Here is a 27882-nt window from a genome sequence, read left to right as displayed (position 1 = left end):
TCCTGAACTGTTTTATTCCTTGAAGCTGTTCAATAATTTGCACCTCCTGAAGCGAAGAGCTGTGAGAGGAGTCAGCCTGTTATACCCCTGTTCTTGGAGAAAGTAATGTCATGGAAGTGAGCACCAGCCTGTCTCCCAGAGACTGGGAGCATCCAGAAGAGCTGAGGATCACTGCACCAGCCCTCTGCTGCATCCTTTCCTCCACTTTTCACAGTGGAGGCAGAACCCTGCAGGACTTGTTTAGAGATGGTTAATAAATACATTGCAGTTGATACCTAGAGGGGAGAGGTCGTTTGCCTTTCTCTTGCCATGTAGCACTGGGGCCCCAGGGGCAGCCACTGCTGCTCTGCAGAGCTCTGCTGGCACAGGGGGACAGGAGAAGCCTCAGTTTATGCTCCCAGTGCTGCCTGTACTGGCCAACATGTGAGAACTCATCAGGGCACCGAGAGTCAGGAGTGATACAGTCACGCTCTACTTCCTCCATAACACAAACTGAAAAATAATGAGGGCAAGCAAGCCACTAAAAATAAACTTAACCTTTCAGCAGCCACAGTGTCACTCCTGCCACATGCAGATGATGGGGCTACCATGATTAATTCTGCTGATTCAGGACTGGAAGGGAGACAAGACATAAACCAGCCCTTAGTTAATGAGAACTGCTCATGCTCTGGTGTCCCTATCAGCACGGATCTCATCAGCTCAGACAATGTTCTGCTCTAGCTGAGGACCAATGCAAAGCTCTGAGTTCAAGGGAATTGTAGACAATGAGCATTTCCTGGTAACATGCTCTGAGACAAGTAGAGGGTTAAATCCCCACTGCACACACAGGAAACCTAAAGCATGAAGGTGGGAAAGTGATTTCTGCACAGCCACAAAGTAAGACATGGGATCAAAATCAAGAGTTTTCCTTAAATTTCTCATATATAACTCAGCTGCTAGCTTGTTTTCCCATGATCTCTTCAGGGTGGAGGACACCTAACAGCCTGCCCTCCATTCCTCTTTGTAGGTCATACAGCAGTTGACTGAGCAAACAGGCAGCTGGAAGCTCTTTAGTCCCTCTGTGCCAATGGTGTGAACATTGGTCATCAACCTCTGCTCCTCAGTCATCAGCCTCTGCTCAACCTCTGCTCACTCCTCAAACAACTGTGCCTGAACCCATCTCCACATTCAGCCCAAACAAAGACACTGTTTGCTTTAACTCCACCCCCTCTCCTCTGTTAGGCTATTTCAGAAGTTGCTGGGAAAAGCCATGATCCCCCTCTAACACTTGAGTTCCAGCCATCAAAGCTCTCAGCATCTTCCCAGAGGAGCTGAAGGTCCCAGTATGGGTTCTGTGGCACTGCAGCTTTCTCTAGGCAAGTGAGAAAGGCAAATCACTGTGATGTTGTCAGCAAGGAGAGCCAGAAGAATTTGTTTACTTGAATTGCACAGATGATTCAGAAAACAAATGGGTGCTATAAATACAAGCTATACTTGCAAAGAGTTCTTCTCATGCCTGGGAAAGGCAGGGGCAGCTCTGGAGGAGATCTCTCTAGGACACAGTAAGGTCTGACTGAGCAGAGGGTTAAAGTAAAATACAGTGGCTGTCTTGCCAGCAAAATTTGAGTGATTTTAAAACAGGGATTTTTGTCTGTCAACCTCACCACATCACACATCACCACGGCACGGAGACAGAGGGTCCCATAATGTAAGGAATAAAATGGTGAAGGAACTAATGGACCAATGGACTCTTCCTAAAAGTGGTAAATAGGGACAGCTCCAGCGAAAGAGCAATGTCCTTGGGTCAGAGAGGGAAATTCAGGTACCTGGGCAAGACGGCAACATCCTCTGGAACAGTGGTGCGGAACTTTCCAAAACCCAAGTGCCACCAGCTCAGGCATCAGCTATTCACATACTCTCCTCAAAGCAGAAGGGCAAAGTGATCTGTGGCATATTTTAGTGGGATCAAGGACAGGAAGAGCAAAGAGGGCCCAGTGAAAGTGAGACTGGCAAGGTCCCAGCTGATGGAACACTGAAAGATGCTGTAGGTTATTCCCAGAGCTGTGGCAGTTTCTCCAGACAGTGTTGTGTCCCACAGCCTGGCACTCAGTTGGAGCAGTGAAGTCAACACTGCCTTTGGTTCTGCTTCCACACCAGCACCACGTTGACCCTGCAGCCCCCAGGGAGGCACCCAGAGAAGTGTGCAGACACTGTACCTCACAGCAGTGTGAAGAGAGATGTGGTTGGCATGGCCACTCACTCCTCCCGCATCAAATGTCACCACCTGCAATAAAACCACAGAACAAGAAGCATTTAGGAGTGAGAGGAGGAGCCTGTGCAGCTCCCAAATTTGATATCCAACACAGCCCTGTCCCAGCCCGTTGTGTCTAACGAGTTGTTTATGTGTTGCACAATGAGGCCTTGTGTGTGAACTCCTCATGCCACAGAAACACAACTAAACAAACAAGCCACTCTGGAGCTAGATGACTACACAGCCTAACAGCTTGAACAACAGAAAGATGACAAAGACCGTGTCCCCATTGGCAGGATGCACTTGTTACTTATTACCAGGGCAAAAGGTCACTTTCAAAGTGATCTGTTGCAAATGTGTTCCTGACCCGAAAGGTCCAGCGCTATGAATCACTCTCTCCTGGATGTGAGAACATCCTCCAGTGCCTGTGGATGACAGGGTGAAGCTGCAGTTTGCTGTGCTGTGAATCAGGACATTGCTGCAACAAGAGCCACACAAGCGTGTCTGACTGGCCTGGTTCTAACGAGGCTTCACCAGAGAATTAAACAGTGATAAAATAATCCGATAGGAGAAGAAGCCTTTTTAAACCATCTGACTGCACTTTTGTACAAAAATTGATTCTCTGCAGGGAGAAATGGGAACTCCAAAATGCAGAAGTGTGTGAGCACAGCAGTGACCAGTCACTGTCCAGAGCCACTGGGGACTCACTCCCTCTGTGGGGCTGTGCACTGGGTACTTAAAGGCTCCAATGCCCAACCAAGAAGCCAGACTGGCAGCACAGAGTGTAGAGCAGACAGGGAATGTGTGCCCATCCTCTTTCCAGGGGGTGAAAGTGACAGTCCCTGGACAGTGCAAAGCTCAGTGCTTGCTCTGGGAGAAGCCCAGCAGCAGAGCTCTCCACAGCTCCCTTCTCTGGGACCAGGAAGAATTCATCAACTCCCACATTTCAGGCAATGTTTGCTTCCTTGCAAGCTTGTTCTCTCTTCAGGGAAGGAAATGCTACAGCCTTGCTCACTCACTGCACCTCCCTTCTCAAAATCTATTTTATATGCAGGGCCTGGAGCACTGGGTTAGAGATCAAGGGAAGATCAAAAGCCACCGTGCCCATCCTGCAACTTGCTCCTCCACCCTCCAGCAGGAGAGGCCCTCTCAGACATGGGATATTGAGTCAAGAGGGAGAGGAAACACAAAGGCAGTGATAAATACTTCAAAACCCACAAACTTCAGACAAGCCTGCTTATAAACCCACCCACCCAGGACAAGCTCACAGTTAGACTTTCCACTTTGCCCAGTGGCTGCCAGCAAGCACCAGGTTGCTCATTGCTGGCAGGAACTGGTAGGACCAAAATTGGTTTCATTCAAGAAGCATTTTCTGGTTAACCTCTATTTTATAAAGAGAAAAAGGATGTGTTTAACCTTGGCTGCTGCACATCAGCACTGCCAGAGAGCTCTGCAGGGCCTGCCATGGTGCTGAGCCCTCCCTACGGATATCAGCTTTTGGAGGAGCTCATCAGGGAAAGACATGAAATTCAGCACAGCTCAGGGAATGAACACAGCACCCTGTACTTTGCAGATAAGAAAAAAACACACTCTGAAGTCACTCCTACCTAGAGTGGCACTTTCCTAAGATGACAACATACCCCACTCAATGCAGGCAGAATAAATTCCTGTTCAGGTGAGTAACAGTGTTAGTCTGATATGGGCTGGACTTGCACTAAACCCTTTTAGTCAATGGAGACAGAGAGAGGGTTTGTCTCTTCTGCCTGGTCCCTGATTTTCATGTAACCTGTACAAACAGAACGTTTTTAAGAGTAGTACCCTTCTGTCAAAAGTGGCTGAAATTAGCCAATGGGCTCTAAAGTCTTCTGAAACATGCATGTGCACATACATATAAATACAATTGCATTATTTCTGCTTTTATTTCTGCTTCCTTAGGAAATCAAGCTAAAAACCCCAGGCAAGCCAAAACACACATTTTTCCTTCTGCGGAGGTTACAAGAGAACAAACCAGAAGACTGAGATAAGAGACTATAGTGAGCAGACTAAATAAACTAATCATTGTTTTTACAAAACTGGCTCGGGCCAACTGTGGGAGCACAAGGCTGGGTTAGGAAATATTCTTGACATGGGAATTATCTGTTCAGAAACACCTTTGGAGGCTTTTCTTCTTCACATCTGTTTTGAAATGGAAGCTGCTGAGCTTATGTAACATCTGAACCAGCTGAAGAGACTACACAGAGCTCATTTTCAATTACTGTTGTCCAATTTACTGTTAGGACATTTACACTTGAATTGCCTGTCTCTTCCAATAAACGAATTTTTAAGTACAATTCCCAAGGTATCTGCACAGTGACTTGGCCACGGTGGCATTCCCTTTGTCTGATCCCTCTCAGCACACACCTGGCTCTGGGACAGCAGGGATGTCCCACCCTAAGTATATATCATCTAAATATCTATATATGTCATCTAACAGGGCTCTGATTCCACAGCACCACTGTACTGTTCATGACTTAAAGCAGGCAGTAATCACATGTAAATCAATCCCTCTGGCTTCAGGGATTCATTTCATTGATAAGGAATTTGAATTTCTTTCTCACATGCTGAAGATATTTTCACACGGGAGCATTTGCTCCTTCCACACAGTGCAGCTCCTGCTGCGCTGGCTTTTAACTCCTAACCTGAACCAGGCTGATGATGAAATCAAGCAAACAATCAGGACAGGATGAGAAAACCTGAACATCTTGAAAGTGTCTGGGTTAAAAACAGGCTTAGCCAGTTCTGGGAGCGAAAGGCTGGGACAATAAATATACTTCATGTGGAAATTATTGCTCAATGAAATCTTTAGGGCAAGAGGGAGTTCCCTCCCCACACCTGTTCTGAAATGGGAGCTGCTGCTGTTGCTGGTTTTTCTTCTGGGTGACCTTGGTATTCAGGAAATGGAGCTTTCACTAGTGGAAGCCAGAGCAGCAGCCAAGACAAACAGGTCCAGAAATCCCTTCCGGAGAGGGGAGAGCACAGAGGAAATTACTCAATTACCAGCAGAAGAGAAAACTCCTGAGAGGTCTGGAGTCCATGATCCCTCCCCACACCTCAAAGCTGAGGGTCTCCCTCCTCTCTCTGGTGTCATGCAGTGCTCCAAACACAGCACACATCTGCTGTGGGCACACAAAGGTCTCTGCTTTTTAGCAAGGGCCATCCCTTAAAATGCCACAGCAAGCAACTCCATTTCTCATGGCCTTCCCCCAAGCATCACTCCTTACACTCAGAGGCCATTGAGTCTGAGTTTGGAGATGTCTTTTGAGTCTGATTTAGGAGCAACAAGAGCCTGCCTGGAGCTCACACAATACTATGTAACTTCTTTTTTTACACACCAAACACTTTCTAATCTGGATCAAGACAGAGTAGCCTTGGCTGCCTCTCCCTGCAACACTGGCTTTTGCTTGTAAATCCAGCAGGCAGGAAATAATTTCCAAAGTTTTGGCTTTGAGTACACCAACCATTAATTTCTGTGTCTGCACTATTTAATGTAGAGCTTGGATGAAATATGTCCCAAAAAGATTGAGCTACTCCTGGATTTGAGCAAATGAGTAACCATGTAATGGAAGGAAACTACACAGAATATGGTGGGACTCCTTGCCTTGCAATCTTCCTTTCAGACATGCTGGAATTGCAGCCCCTGCTCCACTGCCAGATGGCACACAACATGTTCTGTAAATAAAGATACCACTGTCGATGCTGTGACTACTGGGAGAACTGGGGAAAGTTTTCCCACTGGGATAGCTACAACAATACACATCTTCCAGTCATGTTGACTCCACTGAGTTGGTCTGAAACTGTTAGTTTTTGTTTTTTTCAAGGCTCTTTTAACATGTTCAGCCAATTCTATCAATTTCAACATTAGTGAAAAATGGACTCAGTTTACCTTTCAAGGCACAGCTGTTGGTTTAGGACAGCAGAGACATCACAGATAGCAAACTCTGAAGTCTTAAATTGCAGGATGTTTAACAAAAGTAATTAGGTGCTTCTCTTGCTGTTGTCGGCAAATTCAGTCTGCTCCTAAATGAATGGTATTACAGCAAACACCTGAGACCTGTGTGATTGCTTGGGACACTTCAAATAATGAACATTTCCGGAGCAGTTCTTTACCAGCAGCCCTGAGAAGCTGCTCCAGCTGCCCTTGGTGCTGCTGATGTGTCCTGCTGCAGTGATTTGTCCTCGGTGCTGCTCAGGGAAGAGCTGATGGGAATGCAGGGGGCAGGGACAGCCCAGCAGGGCCAGCACCATGCCCGGGAATGTTTCCTGCTCTGCAAACCCCACATTTCCCTGCTCAGCTCTGCTCTGGTAGTGGCAGACTCCAGCCTCCCCCAGCACAGCTAGAGTTTAATTTTCCCCGAGGCAAAGATGTAATCCTTCCTAACCATCCAGAGGAGTTCTGGTGTTTTCAGAATTTCTTCTGGGGTTTTGGTGCACTTGTCCCTGTGCCCCTGAGAGTCACAAACATGCAATACAAATCCTCCTGTGTTTGGAGCTTTCAGATTAGATTAAAACCTATCTATTCAGGGGGCCAAATGGCACAAAAGGAGTCCAGGAAAACTGCATTTGTCTCCGTGCACAGCAATGAATTTCATGGAAAATTAGCCTCAGAATCAGTACAAAGTTGGATGCATGATGCTGGTTTTGTGCTCATGGGGCTTTCATGCTACAGGAGATGTGGTTTCTTGTTTTGTGAAGTGCTGAAAGGCTTTGAGAGTTTCGTGATTTTGCTGCTAATCAGTGTGTGACAGTGCCATGCCTGATCAAAGCAGGGTTCAACAGAGAGGAACACAACACAACCCTTTCCATGCTTAGGCCCTTATTCCTGTTCTGTGGGAAAAAACCCCCAAACTATACCAGTGCCAGGAAATCTCCCCAGTTTAATATTCTTCAATCCTGACCTATAACCCTGCTAATCAAGCTCTCTAACACACATCTGCCAATGGGCTTCAAATCTAAGCCTAAATCTAAGTCTAAACCCCAGATGGGCTCTCTCCATCACAACATGGTTACTTTAAAACACAGAAACCATTTGAAGAGTTAGAAAAGAGAAATTCCTCCACTGTTCATTTCTCACTGGGAAGCAAAGAAAGCTCTCCCGAGAGAGAAGATACATCCTAACCTTAGAGGCTCCAAAGAAAGCTTCCAGAGGGAAAAGGAAAGCCCAGAACACTCAGAAGTAATGTGGCAATGTGCTGCAGAAAGTGTCACATTACCAGGTTGATGTTCTTGGCTGCTATGTGCTTCAGGACAAGGGTGGCGAGGAGCTGTGTGTCCCACTCCACAGCAGGACTATCCGGAAGATCCCTGAAAATGAGAAGGACAATCAGTCACTTCACTGCTGAGAACTTTGTAAGGACCACACTGGACAAGAGAGATCCTCTTAAGCACAGAATTAAATCAAGATAAATTTATTTACCATATAAAACCACTGAACCTTACTTAAAAGCCTTACAGGCTGGGATACTAGAGGGTTGGAAGGGAAAGAGCAGTTCCTACACCCTCCTCATGGATCTGCCAAGGTCTCCCTTTCTTCTTACCATTAAGGCAGACTTTGTGACTGCTTTACTTCAAGCAACATCTATTTTGTAAATTCTTTTTCTTGATTTATCCCAGTCAAATTTAAAACCCCTTTAAAAACACATTTTTCTGAAAGACTTCCCAATCTTAATCTACTGGTGAATTACATTGGGAAAGCACCAAGCAAACTCCTGCTCTCATTTATTCAGGAATAACCCATTAACCACAACCAGAGGACAGCAGAGTTGTAATTATATGGCTTGGATTTGATAGTAGTTGTTCATGTGTTTATTTTGTGCTTTGCATACCCAGCTGGTATGCAGAGCATACTGTGACTGAACTCCCTGCCTGGGTATTTTGTACTGCAGGATTCGAGGGGCAGGGAGCATGAGCCAAATGCAAAATAGCACCAGACAGCCAAGAGAACATTCCATATTTACACAACTGAGAACTGAATGTGACCCCCCAGTCATTATGTTTGAATGATGCCAAGAAAACATTGCTCACAACGTTGCAAAGGTTATTAGTAACAATAGGATAACACACAGCTGCTAAAGCCCAATAATGACACGCTAAACTGGTCTTTTTCTCAGACCTTTTCCCTCCTCTGGAAGTCTGATAACTGCTGTGAGGTGGTTCAGCAGCAAAATGACTACACAGCATTCTCCCACAGACACAGGGGCCTGGAACTGAACTGATCCAGTTGTTTGCAGCAGAGAGCAGGAGCTACATCCCAACACTGCTCAGGCCTTGCTCACTCCCCAGACTGCAGGGACGGCAACATCTGCAACAGAACAACAGGGAAATGTCTCCTTGGCACATTCCAAAATAAAGCTCAGCCTGAGTCTTCAGGAGAGGTCTTCTGGCCACAGATCTTCCCACTGCTGTTAACAGTAGTTGGAGTGGAAGGAAGAGCTTTATGTCCAAACTGACCATTAGATTTTCCCTGTTGTGTTACGTGTTCCTGTTCAGCTCCGGCCCAAATAATGTGAATTAGAAACCCCAGCACAAGAGGAGGAGTTCCTACACCAGGCTACACATTCCAGCTCTGGTCCCTGTAGCAGTACTACAGCAACAGAAAAGTTTTGTGTTGTTGGCAATTCCCTCTGGCACAGACAGCATATCTGCCTGATGTACACCAGACACCTGAATTCCACCACTGGAAAGATGCCCTGCAACATCTGGTGGCTGTCTCATCAGCTTAACAAACCTGCACCTCATCTGCTCACACACAAACTTTCCCATCTCTTGTTTGAGGAGGAAGTGGCCCTGGTGACCCCGAAGGTATGACAAGTCCCAGCGTGTCACAACAAGCCTTAAACTTGCACATTTAAAAATATGGTTCACCTAAAATATCACCAAGAAACAACCACACTGAGCAGAGTCCAAGTGCAAGTCTGACAGTGCTTCAGTTGTTTGAATGATACCTCTGAGGTCTGTCAAGGCTTTAATCTGATAATATTAAAGCAGCAAATCAGTGTAACAGGGATTCTTACACTGATCACTTACGGTGCAAATATCATGCCCCTTTTTGGACAGGGGTTAAATGGAGGAAGTGAAGAGTCCCATTAAAACAGGAAGGGTGCTCCAACAGTGAGAGGTCAGGAAAAAAAAAAGTAGGGCTTGGAATTTATGATGTCCAGGAGGCTTTGGTGTCATAGCCACCGCACTCAGCTTTATTGGGCTGTCTCCAAAAAGGCTGCTGGGTAGTGGAGCAGGTTTTAACTAGTTTAGACAGATAAAGATCATCCTCGTCAATGGAAATGAACAGCTGGAGGCAACGGTTTAGAATCCCTGGAAACAAAACAATCTGAAGGCATGAGCAAATTAACTCCATCAACACTGAACTGATTAAGCAGGAATATTCCACCCAAAATTCTGCTTCTACCCAATTACTGCTGGTCAGAGAGAGACCACTTACTCCCAGTAAGGAAATCTTTTTCTTGCATCGTATTTATCAGGTACAGAAGAGAAGCTGATCTTGCCAAACAAGAGACACATGCACAGAAGCACATTCCTAACTCATTAATAGCCACGATGGCCCATGGAAGTATTCCCAGCTCATTCTGCAAACACAAAAACTTACACACAGCTAAATGACAAACCCAGAGTCACCCAGAGAAGTCAGCAGCAGAACTGGCAATAAATACATTCATCGAGACTGCTCCAGGAAGTGACTTTTATAGTAAGAGTTTGTATAATACTTTATAAAGTTGGAAATGTGTTACCGTGATAGTAAGGGCTCACATGAGAGCAGTACTTTTCTGCCTGTGCTCTGGATATCAGTAACTGGGTATAATAAGGATGCAAAGGTGATGAAGAAAAGCGAGTTCATACACAGCGTGCAGCCATGCACACAGGACGGGCTTACAGGAGGTCTCCACATGCCCAGGGAATTCTGTAGGGACATCAAACTTTGAAAACTGCTCACAGAACCATATATAAAAAAATATTTTTCTTAATATCGTAAATAGGTTCTCACCAAACCTGAACAGTCCCCTGATGTGCTGCACTACTGAAATGAGCTGCATTCATTGCTTTTACCTACAGGATTTTGTATGAGAAACATCCAGCATTTCAGTGGTTAACTGCACGCTGCCTTTCTGGCTAAGGCTGATAATGCCTCTGAGCTCAAGGTCGAAGGGCTGAGATAAAGGACTATAAAGGAGTGAAAATTAGCACATTCCCTGGAGCAGACTGGAGCTCGTCCCAGGAGACACCGTTCCCCACCCACCCTCCCTGTCCCCTGCCCCAGAGAGCTCCTTGTTGCTGCTGTCAGTCACTGCCACAAGTCAAGACATAAATCCTGCACCAGAGGCCTCCCAGGTCATGCTGCTGGAGGGGGCTGTGGGAAGGGCAGAGGGGTTTGGGCACTTGGCCATATTTCCATCAAACTATTTTGGTCTGGAAGGGATGTTTATGGGATTCCACGTGTCTGATACTGAATGCAGGTGGCTGCTTGGATGCAGGGAAAAAATGGGGAGATGCATATGAGAAAAAAAATATTGGAATAAGGCTCCAGAAGAGTTGTCTTCCCAAGAATTTTCAGTGAAAGCCATGCTGTGCACTGTACAGGGAATTTACAGCTGTGCCAGGGGATCTGCAGCCTCAAGAGGGAAATAGAGAATTATGGTGCTGCAGTTGCTACAGTGTGGAGAAGGGTCTGTCTCTGCTCACTGATTTCAGCAGTCACAGGAAACATCACGTTCAGAAAGCAAAATCCTGCACCTGCCTATGCATCCATCCACTGGCAGCAAGAACCAGACAGGACCCCTGGTTTTCTCCATCTCACTCCTTTGCTTTCCTCCCTGCCAAGCTGAGCAGAGCACACACCGGCATCTGCAGTTCCTCTTCCCAAGGTTTGCCCAGGAAGGATGCAGCAGATGTCCTGGATCTTCTGGTCCTTGTGGAGAGCTACAAGGGCTCATAGCAAATCACATCAGCACAGTAAGGCACCACTCCACCTTGTGCAGGTTTTGCCCAGCAGCCTTACAGCTGAGAATGAGAGATGTCAAAAATCACTGCCTGGTGCCAGTTCCTCTCCAGGCCTCCTCCTCTGCCTGCCCTGGGCTGGAGCTCCTCTCCCACCTCAGCCTGGCCATTAGAACACGGTCCACTTTGCCAGCAGCACAGTTTTGTAGGGTCGTCTTTCTAGGAACATTTGGGCTCAAGACGACCAGATTCCTGTCATTTGGGAGGTCACTTTTGGCCAAGGTAGAGATTTAAAAACCTTCACAGATATGTACTGCCAAGTTATACCCTTCTCACATGATACACTTCTCAATCCCTGTCCAATTTTCCACTGCTCATCTCCCCCAGACCTTTCAGCAGCAGCCAGTGCATTCAGATGGACAATCCTCTCTTGAAGCCTTCCGTGTAATTTATTCTGCTCATGAACTAAGCTCTCATGACTGCTCTCAAGGCTAAGTTAAACCCAACAGCTGGTCTGTGTGATGTCCACGTGGCTCCACAAACAGCAAATGGGCTATGGGATAACCTTGAGATCCGACCCTCTGGAAATCTGTGAGCTGGGAAATCCCCAGGCCCTGGGGGCCTCTGGTTACCTGAGAGTCACCCCATGGGGACCAGCAGGGACCTCTCTGCCCTGACATGAAACCTTTGTGGGAGAGGGCAATAGAGTGACTTCTTGGAGATGTTTAGGTGTCCATTTACACACTCCAAGGCACCAGTGCAAAACTTCCAAGGCGCCCATGTGATTTTCCATCCCACTACACACCAAAAGGGTCAGGATGAAAGAGCTTTCCCATTTCTTATTGCCTTTTTATCCTGCAGCACAACCTTAATTAGTCCAAGGCTAGGGACCAGGAAACATTTTGGCATAACTTCTCCTCCTTATCCCCAGTGACTGATTTTACATTAAATCAGCCCAAAGGTCGGTGGCTTGATGGTGGAAGCAGGTGAGCTGCTGTGCACGAGGTTCCCAGCTGGGAACAACGACCACAATGTGTTTGTTGGAACAGAGGATGCCCTTTGTATAAAGTTATAACTGTATGAAATGAACATGTAGGCAATGAAACTGGATCAAGAAGCAAAAGATCCCACAGAACAAAATGATGTGAGTGCACAATTAGTGAAAAAGCCATGTGATGACTAGAGGCAATCAGTGACCTTTATATCACAGCATCAAAGTAATTGAAAAAACTGTGTAAACAGAAATTATTTCATGCTCTCCAAAGTAGAGCAGAGAATTTTTATTTTTGAGATGATGCTAAGATAAGCTAAGACTGGCTAGCCCTAGCTCTTGAAGCACAGCCTCTAAATCCTGACTTTTATAACTATTTATAAATTTCTCTTCCTATAATGGGCAATTACAGACAGGAGGGAATTATTGCTGTTAGGCTGCATGTACATCTCTGATTCAATTGAAAATAGCCCACTCAGACAAATGATCAGCATCTTGCAACATCATGTTCTACAGAGAACAGATGCTGTGTGCTTATTGGAATGTAACAACCCACAATTTGGGAGAGAAATGGACTCGAGCAGGATGCCAACTGTCAAATGAAAAGCCACCTACGACAGGGAAGCTCAAGAAATTTTTACGCCAGCAGCATCCTCCCTCTCCTCATAGTAAAGAAACACAAATTATTCTGAGAGTTGTATTTTAAGATTGGAAATAATCATCTTAGGGTTTGGTGTAGGTAGAGGGTAAAGGAAGTGGGGAAGATGTTAATGACTGGAATATTAACAGTAAAATACTTTGGAAGAGCTCTGCATGTTCCCCACTGAGCCATGGACAAACCAGCACAACTCTGACAGGTGACACTCCAGCTTCCTCCATACCTCCCCAAAGAGAAATGGTAATTAGGCCGTGAGGGAACACATCTTTTTGACTTGGGCATGATCAGGTGTTTCTCTTCAAGAAACAAGCATCCTTTGGGTTTAAATTCATAGCAATTATGACAGAACACAGGACTGGTTGTTTGCAAAGACCTATCCAAATGGCCCTGTACTCATTTATTTTTTAAAATGAATTATTGATGATTTCTCAGCAGAGACTGATGTCTATTCACAGAGATGACACAATTGCTTATCATAATTTGAAATCTGGTATTCATTTGACGTCTGTGCCTCAGCGCCCTGTTGATAAATTACAGCACAAAGCTCTGTAGGAACAAGTTCATATTCAATGTCTTCAAACAAAAACAATTGATGGTTCCTTTCAAGACCAGAAATACATAGAAGCTATCATGGCTAAAGCTAATTTTAAAAAGTAACTTTAAAAAACTAGTTTGGAGAGGGTATCAGGCCCTGCTGTGTAAGACAGGAAACAAAATTCCACTCAATTATTTCTAAATTGATATTTAGTCACAGCATTCGAATCTTCTGCTATTCATGCCTGTGAAATGGAAATAATTGTATGTTTACCCCTATGTAAAGAAGTTTGGGATCCTTTTAAGAAAAGTGTTCTGTCTGTTCTCTGATTTCTGGATGGAAATCGATGTGTCTCAGCAATCCTGGGTACTGGGAACCCCACAAACCTATCCTTTATTCCTTGTACTGTCTTCCCATGGGGTATTGAATCAAGTTCAACATCTTGGTACTAATTTGAAGGTCTAGCCCAAAATATACAAAATACTGCATAAAACTCAAAAATTATGAGTATGGTGCACAGTTCTGTCCATTTGGAGCTGAGGAACTCTGCAACAAGGGTAACATCTCAAGCAGTCAGGACTTCCTTAGAGGCTGGTGCCAAACACTGAATGGGTTCCCAAATCAAGTAATCACAAACTGCTTTGATTTCTACTGCAAATGCCAAGAATACTCCTTGGAACCTGTCCTTTTCAGCAAAAAACAGCAATATTTAGTTTAAAATCCCCCAGGCTCTCCAGAGCACATAAGAAAGCTGAGACATCTGGGCCAAATGTCATCCCAACAATGGAGACCCCATTTGCCAAAGCATGTGACAGGGGCTGGGTGTGTCACCTATGGGGCACCTTGTTTTGGTCACGTAGGTGTCACCACTCAGTGCTGCAGCTGAGGAACATGATTTCCAGGAGGGACACACCACTGGAGAACAATATTCCTGGCAGACGTCTACAACTCCTTATCCAACCCTCAGTCTCACAGCAAACCACACTCGAGGCTGACAAGCCTTTGGGAAGCAGCACTGCTTTTTGCACAGACACTACACCCCAAGCCAGGCCAGTGACAGCCCTGTCTCCCTGACAGCCATTCTGGGACCAGACTGTATTTTGTGCCTGTTGACTGAGCGGGGCCCACAGATCCCACGTCAGTGACACATTTCCAGCCACCATGCAGCCTGCTCCTAGCACAGCCAGCACTTTTCAGCCCTAAGGGACTGCCAGCAGTGATCTGCCAAGTGCTGGGCAAGAGGCCTCCTTTTCATTCTATAGCAGCTGGATTTGTGTGTGATCTGTTGGGGCCATTTGCAGAGGTCACTGAAAGCACCAGTCAGAGCCCAAACAGCATTTTCAGGAGATTTGGGGCTGCCATGAATTATGGGCCAGCAGTTCCTCCTCTGGCCCACTGCAATGTGGTTTGGGCAGCAGACAACAGGGCAGTGTGAGATGAAGACAATTCCTCTCCCACCTTGGACAGGTAGCCAGGAAAGGAGAGCACTGAAGTCCCTACCTAGTTCAGCAAAACAAGAATACACCAACATTTGTCTGAGTACCTGTTGACAAAGTGCATTTCTGGTACTTGCTGAAAAGTAACAGATCTATTGGCAACAGCTGGCAATTTCATCTGTAGATCTCTAATAAGAGAAACATCATCAAACATGCAGCTGTCTGGGACCAAGGAGCACAGTTGCTGGGCAAAGGGATACATGCAGCAGCTTTTCAGTTCAGCACCTTCCTAAGGCCAGGAAGGTGAATGGAAACGCTCAGTGGAAAGCTTGAACAGCAAACATGGACCACAGCAGCTGGTGGCCTTTGGGAATTTTGGACCACGCTCCTAGAACCATCTGCTCTTGTCTGTGTCAGCTCCCACAGGAGGGACAGACTGACCTGATCCCGAAAAAAGGTGGACTGATCTCTACTAACACCCTGGGCTCCATTAGGTACCACTTTGGGATGCCTCTGGCCACTCTGATATTTTGCACAGTAACAGGGGAAGAACACAGCCCATATTTCTCCCAAAGCACCATCTGCACTGTAAGGAATGAGATCACTAGGCCCATATTAAGTGATCAGGCAGATCCCAGAATAGCTCCCAGCCATGTTCGCTTCCTCATTATTATTGTTGGCTTTGCCATAGTGCCTTGGAATTCATCTGGGCCCTGACAGTCTAAGTTGTCCTGACTGAGAACAAAAAGCCCAGCAATCCCACAGTCACAACTGATGTTTTAAAACTGAAATACAAATCACCAGCAAAACCAGGACTCTCTGAGGAGCAGACCACAGGACTTCACTCCTCCCTTACTTAATTTTGTTTTGTAAAATGCTTTGAAGAAAAGAAGAGCTCAGCAGGACAGGGCTTGGGACAGGGTGTGTTAAGCCATTCACCAAGAAGCCATGTCCAGCTCACACAAGTCCTGGCACCATTGGCTCAAGGACAGACTTCCAGTTTCAAACTGGGGCAGGAGGTCTCACTCTCCTGGAAGAAGAGCTGTAAGAGCACAGGTAGAAGGCAATATCCTGTTGTTCTTAGCTAGGTTTGCACTGCAGTTCTGCCACACAAAAGGTCACACACATGCATCCTAACATGCCCAGGACCTCACAGTGGAAAGGGTACAAACCCAAGGGGAAGGAACAAAAAGTCTCTCACAGCAGCCAGCAAAATCTTTCAGAGCCAAATGACTGAAATACCACAACCTTCATATGCCAAATAAACCTGGTGACCCTTCATCACAAGCTTAATATTAAATCTGTTTGCTCTCGTAACGATAAATACACCACACTGTATAGGCAAAACTGCAGTTCTGGTTCTGGCCCAGGAAAGTCAAACAGGACTTTGCCACTGACTCAATGGCCAGACCCTTAAAAAGCAGGAGAGCCAAAAGCATAATCACTCCAGCCAAAGAGATAGACCTTGGTCTATTCCACATAACAAAAATACTACGGTCAGAAACCTCAGGAGACAGCTTGTAGCCAAATCAATCCCTCAGCCACTTTAATTAATCATCTAGAAAGGGAAAGCACAGAATAGTCACTTCATGGACATGGGTTTTGCAGGCCAAAACGTATGCAAATGCAGATGCAACTTCAGCAGAGATCTCCAGAGAATGATGGCCTGATTCCAAATGCAGCTTCCCATGCTGCAGCGTTCCAGCTTCCCTCTACCAATTCCAGCCAAAAAGTTTCCTGACTTCTCAGCCTCCCACAAACTCCCATCTTCTGCAATCCATTTGATCTATGCAATGATATGGAAGCATTAATTCTTGCAGTCATGCTGTACCCACATAATGCTGATGTTCTGATGCCCTGAGCTCTCTAGCAGGGTGCAAATTTAGTACTACATCAAATCACTTCCTTTTAGAAGACAATGTATCAGGAAGTTAAACACCTATCTTACTCCCACAAACTTTACCGGCATGCAAAGTTTCTGCTCATGCAAACAACCCTCCTGCAGGCACTGCCTTGCAAAGCGAAAGCCCCAGTTACAGGGTTCCATGAGCAAGCTCCTCTCTCCCTGCTCCCAGTGCAACCTCCCACAGCAGCCCAGCCAGGAACTACGCCTGGAACGCCATTTGCGACAGCAAAGTGGGCCTCGGCAACAATGAACAAACCGAGCAGAAGGAACGCGGGGCCCTTCGTGGCCGGGGCCGCTGCCAGCGTTATGCAATGCTCGCTATGGCAACCCCGCGGCGCTCGGCAGTAACCCCGCCGCAGCCACTGAACTCTGCCCCACTGGCGAGCGCCGAGCCGCCCACTCGCCCGGCCGGGCTGTTTACACTGCTCACATGACAGCCCGAGGGAGGCTCCTGGCAGCCGCTCCAGCAGCCAGCCGGATTTCTAGGACCGGCCAGCATTGCCAAAGGCTGGCAGCGATTAACTCTTGCGAGCGGGGGCCGCCCGCAGCGCCCCGGAGATGGGAAGGGCATCGGAGCTGCGAGCGGGGCTTCGTCCTCCCGACATCAACCCACTAAGGCATCCAGCGAGGGGACAGGGAAATCAGGAAGCTTTAAAGAAGGGAACTGTATTGTTGAAAAATGTGGAATATGTAAAACTTCCTTTGTTTGCTAAAATGTATGCTAAAAAGTCCTGATGGTTGATATGTGGAATTCCACCTGGCACGCAGCCTTGGCAACTCTCAAATAAATAATCAATGTCTGTCTCGAGTGTGCCATTATTGGCTTGTTGCACACCGGGTAACAAATCCGATTTTTGCAGACAACAGTATCTTTTTTTCCCCTTAATGAGTGGCAGATGAGTGAAGATAATGAACTGGAGCTGGGCACATAACACTCGTCAAGAGCTGCGTGCTATGAGCTGCACGTACCTGGGTTACACGAGGTTGCACAGAGCTCCCAGAGTGGCACAGAACTGTCCCAGCCAGGGGCTCGGGAGCACTTTTAAGTACCAGGGCACAGAGGGGGATTTGGAGACAGGGATGCTGTGCTCCACAGGTGCCTTGCTAAAATGGTGATTTAGTCTTACAGCACAATCCCGTAGGAAAAAGCTGCAGATTCCCAAGCCGCTGTGCGAGCGCTGCTACTGCTCTGGCACTCTCACAGCATTTATTTCCACACATTAACAGATGTTCATTAACTCACACCCCTGTGAGGCTGGTATGGGGAAGTGAGCAAGTAATAACCTCCACATTTTCTAATGAGAGAATTAAGAGCTCAGGTAACTCTCCCTAGAGAGCCCGAGGCACCAGAGCTGAGTCAGGGGCAGAGCCTGGAACGGAGCCCTGAGCTCCCGGCTCAGCGCTGCAGCACCCACACACACACTCCAGGAATATGTTTCACTGCCTGGGGCAAACAACAATCCAATTTTCTACAGGCCTCTTACTGGTGCTCTGCAGAGCCTCCTGTATTCCTGGGCATTTGGACTGTGCAGAAAACACATTTACAGTTGCAAATGATCCACCACTACCACCACCATCAAAGGAACTGCTTAAACGTACCCCCCAAAACTTGCCAGGGGCCAAAGTGTGACCTTGGCATCACCTAATTGTGCTCTGCTATGACACAGTCCTGGATGACTCTTTGTGTCAATACTCTTGTCTGCTCTTCCTTTCGAGCAAAAAATCATGTCTTGCCCTAAAATATTGTACTCTCCAGTAAAACCTTGTTATTCTCAGTAAGAGGTTGTGTGGATTTCTCTTCTTTGCCATGATGACAAGTTCACTGGCACAAGAATGGACACTGCAGATACAGCAGGGAAAAGCAGTGCCCTGACATCAGAACCGCCTTCCACATGTTCATCCAGTTATCCCTACATCCAAACATAAAAGTTGCATTAAAAAAAGTAGAAAGGAAACTTGTTAGGTCTGGTTAAAAATCTTAACACAAATTTCAGTCTAAATCAGTGGCTCAGTCTCATTTCTGCAGGAACAGGCTCATTGCAGTTCTCTGACCCTCACTGGTGAGAGCAGCTGTGGGAGCTCTTCAAGCCTCAGTCTCTTGGCATCAATCCTGCAAACCCCTCACCTCTCTCCCCCACGGGTCAAACCTCTGCCTGCAAATGTTTTATCCTGAAATATTATAAAATGCCTTTCCCAAGGCAAATGATAAACCAGCCTTGGCAGCCCATCGTGTGGCTACTTACAACAAGAGGAGAAATGCTGAGTATTTGGCTTATGAAACAGAAATACAGGAAGAAAATATTTATAACAATGCTACTGTTTAAATAAGGGAGACCATAATTTATTACAGATGTGACCCTTCTTCAAAATGAAGGGTTTATATCTTGCTGATGCAATTTAATGACAAGAAGTAGAATGGACTTAATGAAGAATTCAACCAACTTCAATTCTGAATTGCCCCCTTCTATCGCCTGCCATTTTGTACCCCAAAATAGGAACAAAATTTGCTTCTTTCAAGCACTGTTTGTCAGACTTTTCAATGCTCAGATTAAAAACTGATTGATAGGAAAACATCCATCCTTCATCCTAAGAGAGACTGAGCACTTCTACATTTAACAAAATTTGGTTAATTATTAACAGTTAAAGAAGAGAAAATAGCATGAAACGTAGACAAGATTGGTTATGCTTCAGTCACATAAAAAGAACGTAGAATGTATGTGCAGGGAGGGGAGGCTATGCAATGAATTATTTCAGTGCAAATGGCAATTGCAGAGAAACAGACTGCAACACTGAAATGAAAAACCCTGAAATTACTGTACAAGGAGTCTGCAGGTACAATGAGACAGAGTTAATACGTGACTGGTTAGAAGAGGGGGCATGACTTGGCATGGAACTGTAATCAAATGTTTTCATTTAATGCTTCACTTGGCACAGAAGGATCAGATAACAAAATATTCACCCCAAATCCTACTTCAGTTTCTAAAAAGGTATTTCAGTTTCCTGCACTGCAGTAAAAATACTGTTTTTCATTTTAACCAAAGTGGATTGAAGAATGTACAAGAGGCAAAAGATGCTCAATGATGTCCAGCAAAGAGTTCATTTTCCTTCTTCCTGACGCAATAAAACTGAAATTATAAAACAGCACCCACATTTGCTAAACTAGTGCACATTAGGAAAAAGGTGAATATGTGACAAATTAAAACATTCACTTCCTATTTGCTTCATCAAGTTCTGTTTTCTCCTTTTTAAAAAGCTGGTGTTGCATCATCTGAACAGCATTTCCTTCAGAACAAATTATCTAAAGTCCTCAAAATTGGCTTCAGTATCTTCACCAAGAGCAACAGTAAAACTCCATGAGCAAACTAGTAAAATTGATCCGACTTCTTGGAGATACTGAGCATCTTTTACACTGTTTTACTCCTGATATGAAAATACCTAAATATGTGTTTAACAATTTGCCAGCATCACTTACCTGCATACAGAACATCTAGTTCTATTCACAGTTGCTGTATGTTGGGAACTCTGCATTGCTGGCACTCTTTGTTGGTGGGCTGGGTTCTCTTAAACAAAATTCCTGCTTGGTAGTGGGGTTATATTAAATGTACTCCCAACCTAGCAAGTGTCCTTTAAGGAATTGATTCTTTTTCATAGTTAGCTCTAATCTGAAGTACCACACCCACCATCTTCTAATTCAAGTTTACACTGGAACAAAAAACTTTGTAATTTCATGTACACTGATTGAACTAGGGCCAAGGGGAATAAAACCATTAAGGTTTCACGTGAACTCAGAGAAGAAAGACTTCTTTGGTAATATAATTACAGAGCACAGATCTCGTAAGAGGAAATGAACTACAGGGATTTATTTGATTAGACTTTTTTTCCTTTTCCTTTTTAATGATAGCAAGGGCTCTCCTTCCCCCAGTGCTTCCAGTCTAACAGTAGATATTAACCAAATTCTTAGCAGGCAGGAACTGGGACTGTTACAGAGATGTTTCAATGGACACTGTTATGGGATGGAGTGTGTCCAGTTCAGTTTTGAGTATCTTGTCCATCTTGGTTGTTGCTGCTGAGGAGCCCTGAACAACACTCCAGCTGTATGAAGAGTTTGTTTGTACAAGCAGCTGAGGTTGTGTCCCACCACATCACCTTTCCAGCATCAGGACAAAGCTGGAGCAGGGATCTGTGAGCCACTTCACGGGCTGTGCAACACTCAAGGGCACTGACCAGTTTACTTCGTTGTCTTGGTAACATTGTGGCTGACCTGGGCTGACCAGATCAGTGTGACTTAATCATCCTAAGAAGGAAACAACTGCAATAAGTGGCAGAGCTAATTACTGCAGGTTCCCTCCCAGAATGGACTTCCTCAAGCTCGTGTCTCACGTTCACAACCTTTGGCCTGCCTAAGCATTCAAACAATTCTGATTGTGCACCTCCCTGGGACAACCAAGTCACCTACGGCACCCACTGTGCACTCTGAACCGTGGATCTGTACATATTCAGTACCCACACACTCCCTGGGATCTCAGGAAGCGGCAGGTTATAAACTCCTATTTACACTGTGTCAATATCGAGGATTTTACTGACAGTCTGTTAGTTACAATGTAAAGTGCACGTTTTAACCTACGCAGTGTGTTTAAACCCTGTTTTTCTCTCTCTGTACAGTAATGCAGCTGTGGAGATCATCTGAGAGACTAAAACAAATGGTGCCCTGATATAATCATAACAGAGCTGGAGGAAAGGCAATTTCAGCAAAAATCTTGACAGCAGAATCTGCTTCTGTTTAAGTCTGACCTGCTCTCCTTGCAGAAGCAGCATGACAGAATGTTTTGCAAAAGATTTGTATTTATATGCTTGGCTGTCAGCTCTAGATGTTGCTCCTTGTCTGTATAATAATTACATGGAAAGCTCAGTGGAGATGTTCTCTAAATTGAAATAAACAGAATCAATACAGACTTGAGTTAACTGCCCTGTCATACCACATGAATAAAACACGCTGATGGATTCTCCTGGCCAGTGTTCAACAGGGATTTGGTCATTGCTATTGCTATGCAAAGTGCATTTTAAATGGTGTGCCAGCAGTTGAAAATGCCATTTCTGTCTAACTTCTACCTACTATTGTTACAGTAACTCCTAGGATTCCTCAAATAGAAAGAGTTGCATATTTATCTCTGTCACACAGCACAAAGGAAGAAAAAGAAACATTTCAGAAAAGAGCTATGTGCAATGGATAACAGTGGGTAGGGATCTAGGGGACAGATATTATATAAAAAATGACTCAACATAATTTTACAAGTTAACTTCAAATCCTCTGCCTTTCTTGTATGTATTTCTCCAACATCAAACCATCCTTTTTTTCATGCTGCCTGATGAACTGCTACAGTAAAACTGACTCCTGAACCTTCACTTGGTTTTGCAGTTTATGTGTCCTTTAGAGGGTCTCACAAAACGACTGCCAAGCCCCTGAACATGGTCACTTCCTTCATCATCCCAACCAGACAAAGGTTGTTTCAGTTCACTGGAAGGCGCTGAAGCATGTACAGGTCTCATCTAATTACAGAGAGCCTATAATGCCCCGAGGCCACTGAGACTGTCAACACAGCTGTCCCTGTGTGCTGAGACAAATGTCCTGCTGGGCAATCCCTGAGTCAAAATGGAAACACAGCTTCTGAAATGGATTAGGGTTAAGGACAAGGACTGTAAATAGGCCAGGAAACCAGGGAAGTTTATTAGATATTACTAAAGGACATTCTAGTGAGATGTTAGAAAGTACCTTGACTCTGGTGCTATTCTGCAAATCTGAGTATTCTGAAGTATTTTACTTCTCTGGTCACCTGTTGCTAACATAACATGTAAATGAACATTTTTTGAGCATGTCTCAGACACACAAAACCACACAGAATATGCATAAAGCTCACAAAGAAAGGAGGTGCAGAGATCTGCACTCTAATGGCATAATTAGCTCTTGTGAGAAAAGCAGTCTTGCTGCATCAGCACTGAGCAGCGCCCACCCTCATCCATCCCACGCCCTCATCCATCCCACACCTTCACCCATCCCACACCTCATCCTCCCCACACCCTCAGGAAAATCCTGGCAGAGCTGCAGTCAATGGCAGAAATTCTGTTTCCTGACACAAACTCTGCAGCAGAAGCAAACTGGAGCAATCCAGTCACTGAAACCACTGAACAATCTCCTGAATGTACATCCTGGGGGTTAAACACCCCCAAATAAATTACTGTTAATGCAGATCACTTTATGGGCAAATGAGTTTGGGCAACATTGTTTAAACATTAAGTTCTGCATGTTTATTTTTCTAATATATCTTCATATTCTTTCTTTTTAATTAATTTTCTGGTCATCTGTGGCTTAGAAAATGATTGATTCAGTAGGTACCTGCTCCCACATCTGGGCTTTCTTTAAACAAAGTCACAAAAATAATGAATCTTCTCCTACATAATACTTTATTGCTTTCTACGTTCATGCTTTTGGTGTTTTAATCATAACTAGAGGCTCACAGACTCCCATCTCAGCAAGTACAGTATGCTGGGTAAGCCAAAAAACCATTTTCAGTTGAAGGCTTGCCGAGATATTTGATATCTTATCATAAAAATCTGAAATTTTCGTTTGCTCTGAGTCACTGATAAAAAATTTACTTCATGGAACATTTCAAACAGGACAAAAATAAAGGAAAACAGCCCTGTAAAACAGAACTCAAAGCACTGGCAGGAGCATTCCCAACCTTGGGCCTTGTCCCTCTCAGTTCAGCTGCTCCAAGGGCCAGAGGATGTTTGTGACACCACAAAAGTGATGGTGCCACACAGAAAACTCAAACCAGGCTGCGGTGAGGGCCAAGCCAGCAAAATTCCTACCTACCTCTTTCTGCAGCCCAGGACAGGTGGTTTTCAACCCATTCATTTTAAATAAGTGATTTAGTTCTTTCTAAAACAACCCTCTATCTAAGGATAAAATTTAATTTCCCCAGTTTGTTGTATTAACAGGCATGGAGTGATGCATTTCTCCTCACTAAATGAACTTTTAGTCATGGTTTGTGCAATTTTGAGTTGAGATGGAAGCTGGAGCTCCAAGTCATAACAGTGTTTTATAATTGTTTCCTAACAACTGGGTAAATTATATCAGAATTTCTAGAAGTAATGGAAAAGCTTATCAAAACACAGTATTAAAAACTAACACACGCAGTAAACAAAGATAATATTAACTTTAGTTAAGGAGATAAAACAGTTGGTTTTGGATCACACATGCTGTTCAGGCATCTAAAAAATTAGTAGAACAGACTTTCACATCTATTTTTATTCACAGACCACAAGATGAAAAAGGATTTCCTCCTTCAGTCTTGAATGAGCTTCTCAACTCTGAATTACTGGGTGTATGATAAGACAACTCAAAAGAAGCCTCCCACTCTAAATAGTCTAGTGCTAAGTGAGAGGACTCCATCCATTCTATCGTTTTACTTTCTCTTAAACAGTGGAAGGAAAAAGCACAGTGCCTGCCTCTTTAATTTCATGTAAGTTATCATGTTAAGACTATATGGAGTTTAGTTCTTAGTACAGATGGTCATAAATGCATATTAAATCACAATGGTTTATTTTAAACCATTTAACATAATAAAATATTAATAATTGCAATAAATTTTGATCCATGCTGCTCCAGTGCCTTTTGGTTTTACAGGGAAAAATCAGGCTTGTCTGATCAGCTAATTAATTCTTGCGACTGACTGTAGTTATTATCAGTGTCACAGACTTTTACAGCCAGCAGGACCACTGTGTTCATTATTCTCATACAAAATGTGTGTAACACTTCAACAAACCCCACCCACCAAATCTCTTCCCCGTGTTGGTCCCCCTGTGTGACCATCAAGTCATCTCATGGATAAAGCAAATAGCTCAAGCATTTTTCACATCCACTACTAGGCCTGTTTTCCACTTCTTTCATCATTCTGGTAGCAGTTTCCCAAGTATTTTACACCAAGATATTGAACTAGAAAAAGAGACTCTCAAACAACACCTGAAGGGGCAGTAACAGCTCCTTACTCCTGTCTGACACTCAAAAACTGGGAAATACATACGTACGGGTGAAGAGATTTGGTCCAAGTGACACAGTGCACCATTCCTTGAGCTGGGCTTGGCTTAAAACAAAGGAATCTTGGCTCTTATTTGCACGTTCAGATTCCTGAATACACTGCCTCAAGCAAATGAGTTTGTGATAATTCTGTGTAAGGATCGCTTCAAGCCATTCATCTGTTCACAGGCAGAGGGAGAAGAGGAAAGGGCACAAAGGTGCAGCATCAGCAAACTGGGCTGGTCCTACTGCTGGTCATTTAATGGTACAGTAAAGAACTGAGACCCCTGTGCTTGTCCCCAGGTTCTGCTGAGAGGGCAAAAAGAGCCTCTGGTCATCTACTTCCCACGCCTGAGCTGAGCACAGGGACTCACTCGTACGGGTTCAGTGTTTGCCCTTGAACTGGTGTGGGCTGCATTTGGCACTCTGCTTTTAGATCAATATATAACCCAGGAGTAATCTTATCTGGCAGGAACAGGGGTATTGGGGGGAGGAACACAGCCTCAGAGGTGAGGAGAGCAACTCTTCTAAATGTTAATGGGTTAAGAATAGCAAGGTCAAATGCCTGCCTTATCAGAAGGCCCCATGTGCAAACAGGCACCAAGCTCAGCAATCAGAGCACCAGCTGGGTATAAATGTCAGAAGTTAGTTACTGTAGCTGTAAACACCAAAAGCAGGATGGTGCAACTGGGAAACCTCCCAAGACACTTCTGGTTTATACAGATCACTGGGAAAGTCCAACTGCCAAGCCTGGCTGGAAATTACTTCAGTCTTAGAGCTGCCATGGAAGCAGACAGCACCTGTGAGCTGTGTGGTGGCCCCAGAGTGAGCCACTGTAAGAGGGGTGTTGAGCATGTCCTGTATCAAACATCCTGTGTTGGCTCCAGATTGCTCTTGCCAGAACTCAACACATTCTCCTGGAATGAGGATGGACGAGGATGGAGACAAAAAGTCTTTCCTTACCTCCCTGTAGGTACAGAGGGCACTAAACAGCAGAAGCTGCATGAGGACTCTGAGTACAACATGTAATGGATTGGGGTGGAATAAGAGATGAGGCAGCACAGTAAAAATATATCTCCCTTAAATACGAATACATTTTTAGCCCTGTTCTAATTAATCTTCTTATTGGCATCCAAGGAAAGAGGCCAGAAGTTGTATTACACTGGGCAGTAATCTTCTTACAGATACAAGCAATCAGCTTGCAGGAATGATGAAGAGCACAAACACGCACTGGTGTGAGAGTTACTGAGAGGGGCCTGTGCCAGTCACCACTGCTTCCAGCCTGGCACCTTTTGCCTGCAATAAGTTGTCAATAAAATTAATCAGCTGATTCCCATTCTCTGCAAAAGACTGGCAGTGAGCAGCCATGTTAAGAATACTGCTGTTCCCTGTCTCCTGGTACTGGGATTGCCCCAGGAGAAGGTTAGCTGAGTTTGGGAAACAGATACAGGATACCTGGCACAGCTCCCTGCTTTCTGAAGAACAAAGAGCACCATTCTTGTCAGCCTGTTCCCAGCTGTAAACAACTATCAAAGGAGAGGGTTAATTACCACGTAAAACACGAAGAAGGAATAATAACTACAAATCCAGCAAAGGCTAAATATATTTTATCCCACAAAAGGGATAAACAGGATCTGTGCTCATAGCTCAGAGATCATATTCTAACCATTGCATAGTTACTTTAATTGGTAAAGATAGGGTTACACTGGAAAACAAAAAAGGAATGCACTCATATGAAGCCACTGCTCTCTGAAAGATGATTTTTTGATGTTTGTACCACAAAGTGACACTCTGCAGTTAACTGGCCAGGCCTCCAGTCCCAGCCATAGGGGAGAACATCATAACCTACTTAAATCTGCAGGCTGCATCCTCTCTGCAGCAGAGCTCCCAAACGGGCACAAATGGCTCATTCCGTGCACCAGCCTTACTTGGCATCTGTTTATCCCCCGGTCTCCTGCCAGCATCTGCTCCTTTGCTGACACACACGAGCTGCTCCTCTGCATTACCACCCTCGTTTGCAGTCTGGGAACTCGAGTTCATCCATTTGAAAGAGCACAAATATTCAGCAGCACACGTTTCACACACATGGCACCACTGAGCTCTATTAACAGTTCTGTTCAACCCTGAAGCTACTGGATTTTCAGTGACAGCTCCAGCATGTTAACGACTTGGGATGTTTTCTGAATTCATGTAGGGAAGAAAAAGCTCTTATAAAAATACAAGATTTTACCTTTTTCTATTCACAGCAAGAATGACCAAACTTATTTATCCTATGAGTCACATCCTGAAAGCTCTGCATGGCTGACAGCCTCAAGAGATATAATATACATTCTGGAGAGCCACTGCAGGAGAGAGAGAGTCTTTTCATCTCTCATTTCTTGAGCTGAGAGCTCAACTGAACTTAGTTCAATTTAGGAATAGGAAACACAACCCAAGTCTTCCAGCAGCACAATGACATTTCCCGAGTTGCTGTGAATTTGAATGAAATAATTTGCCAACTCTGAATGAAGCTGTGGAGATTCTGCCACAATTCCTCTGTTTCATTATGCAGGAGGCAATTTTGAGAATGCTGCCTCAGCTCTGCTGTTTATTGTGTGGACGTGTCTGCCTGCCTCAAGTCCTGTCACTGCCTCTCATTCTGACACACGCTGGCGTTTTCTTGGCTCTCAGTCACAGCAGGGGAAGAGCACAAGGATATTGCAGAAACACCTCCTTTCTTCATCCCTCTTTAACATGTTCACATTTCAAAAGATCACTCTGTGAGCACATTTCTTGCAGCTGAAACTGTTTTATAGAGATTCAGAACTGGACAATTAAAATGTATAGCTGACCACAGCATTAAATGCAATCCAGGAGAGAACACATGCAATTTTCTGACCTGTGTTATTTCTGTGCTGTCATCATTCTGAGGCATTTGATATGCTGCTCTTTGGTTTAAACCCAAGAATGGCATTTGAATTTTTACCATAATAAACTTTCTCAACAGACTTTGCATTCTCATTATTGTATCCATGCAAGCCACAAGGATTTTTTTCCTCCTTAAATGTCCAATCTGCAGGCAATGGTT

General features: G+C 44.8%; 1 protein-coding gene across 1 annotated transcript in view; it reads right to left on the bottom strand.

Moving 5' to 3' along the window:
* The window catches only part of PIGL (phosphatidylinositol glycan anchor biosynthesis class L), a gene marked incomplete at its 5' end in the record, with an annotated part of 52679 nt that overhangs the window by 11609 nt on the left and 13188 nt on the right, over window positions 1-27882 (bottom strand). Inside the window, 2 exons of the mRNA XM_042026593.1 lie at window positions 2196-2263; window positions 7480-7570. Of these exons, the coding sequence (XP_041882527.1) occupies window positions 2196-2263; window positions 7480-7570 (159 nt within the window). The remainder of the gene's footprint in view (window positions 1-2195; window positions 2264-7479; window positions 7571-27882) is intronic.

Source organism: Corvus kubaryi, unplaced genomic scaffold (genome assembly GCF_017639235.1).
Source record: "Corvus kubaryi isolate FWS band 111438036 unplaced genomic scaffold, C.kubaryi_AGA036_p1.0 37284, whole genome shotgun sequence".
NCBI classification, from domain to species: domain Eukaryota; kingdom Metazoa; phylum Chordata; class Aves; order Passeriformes; family Corvidae; genus Corvus; species Corvus kubaryi.
Note: the sequence above shows the minus strand (reverse complement) of the source record. Positions and strands in the feature narration are given on the sequence as shown.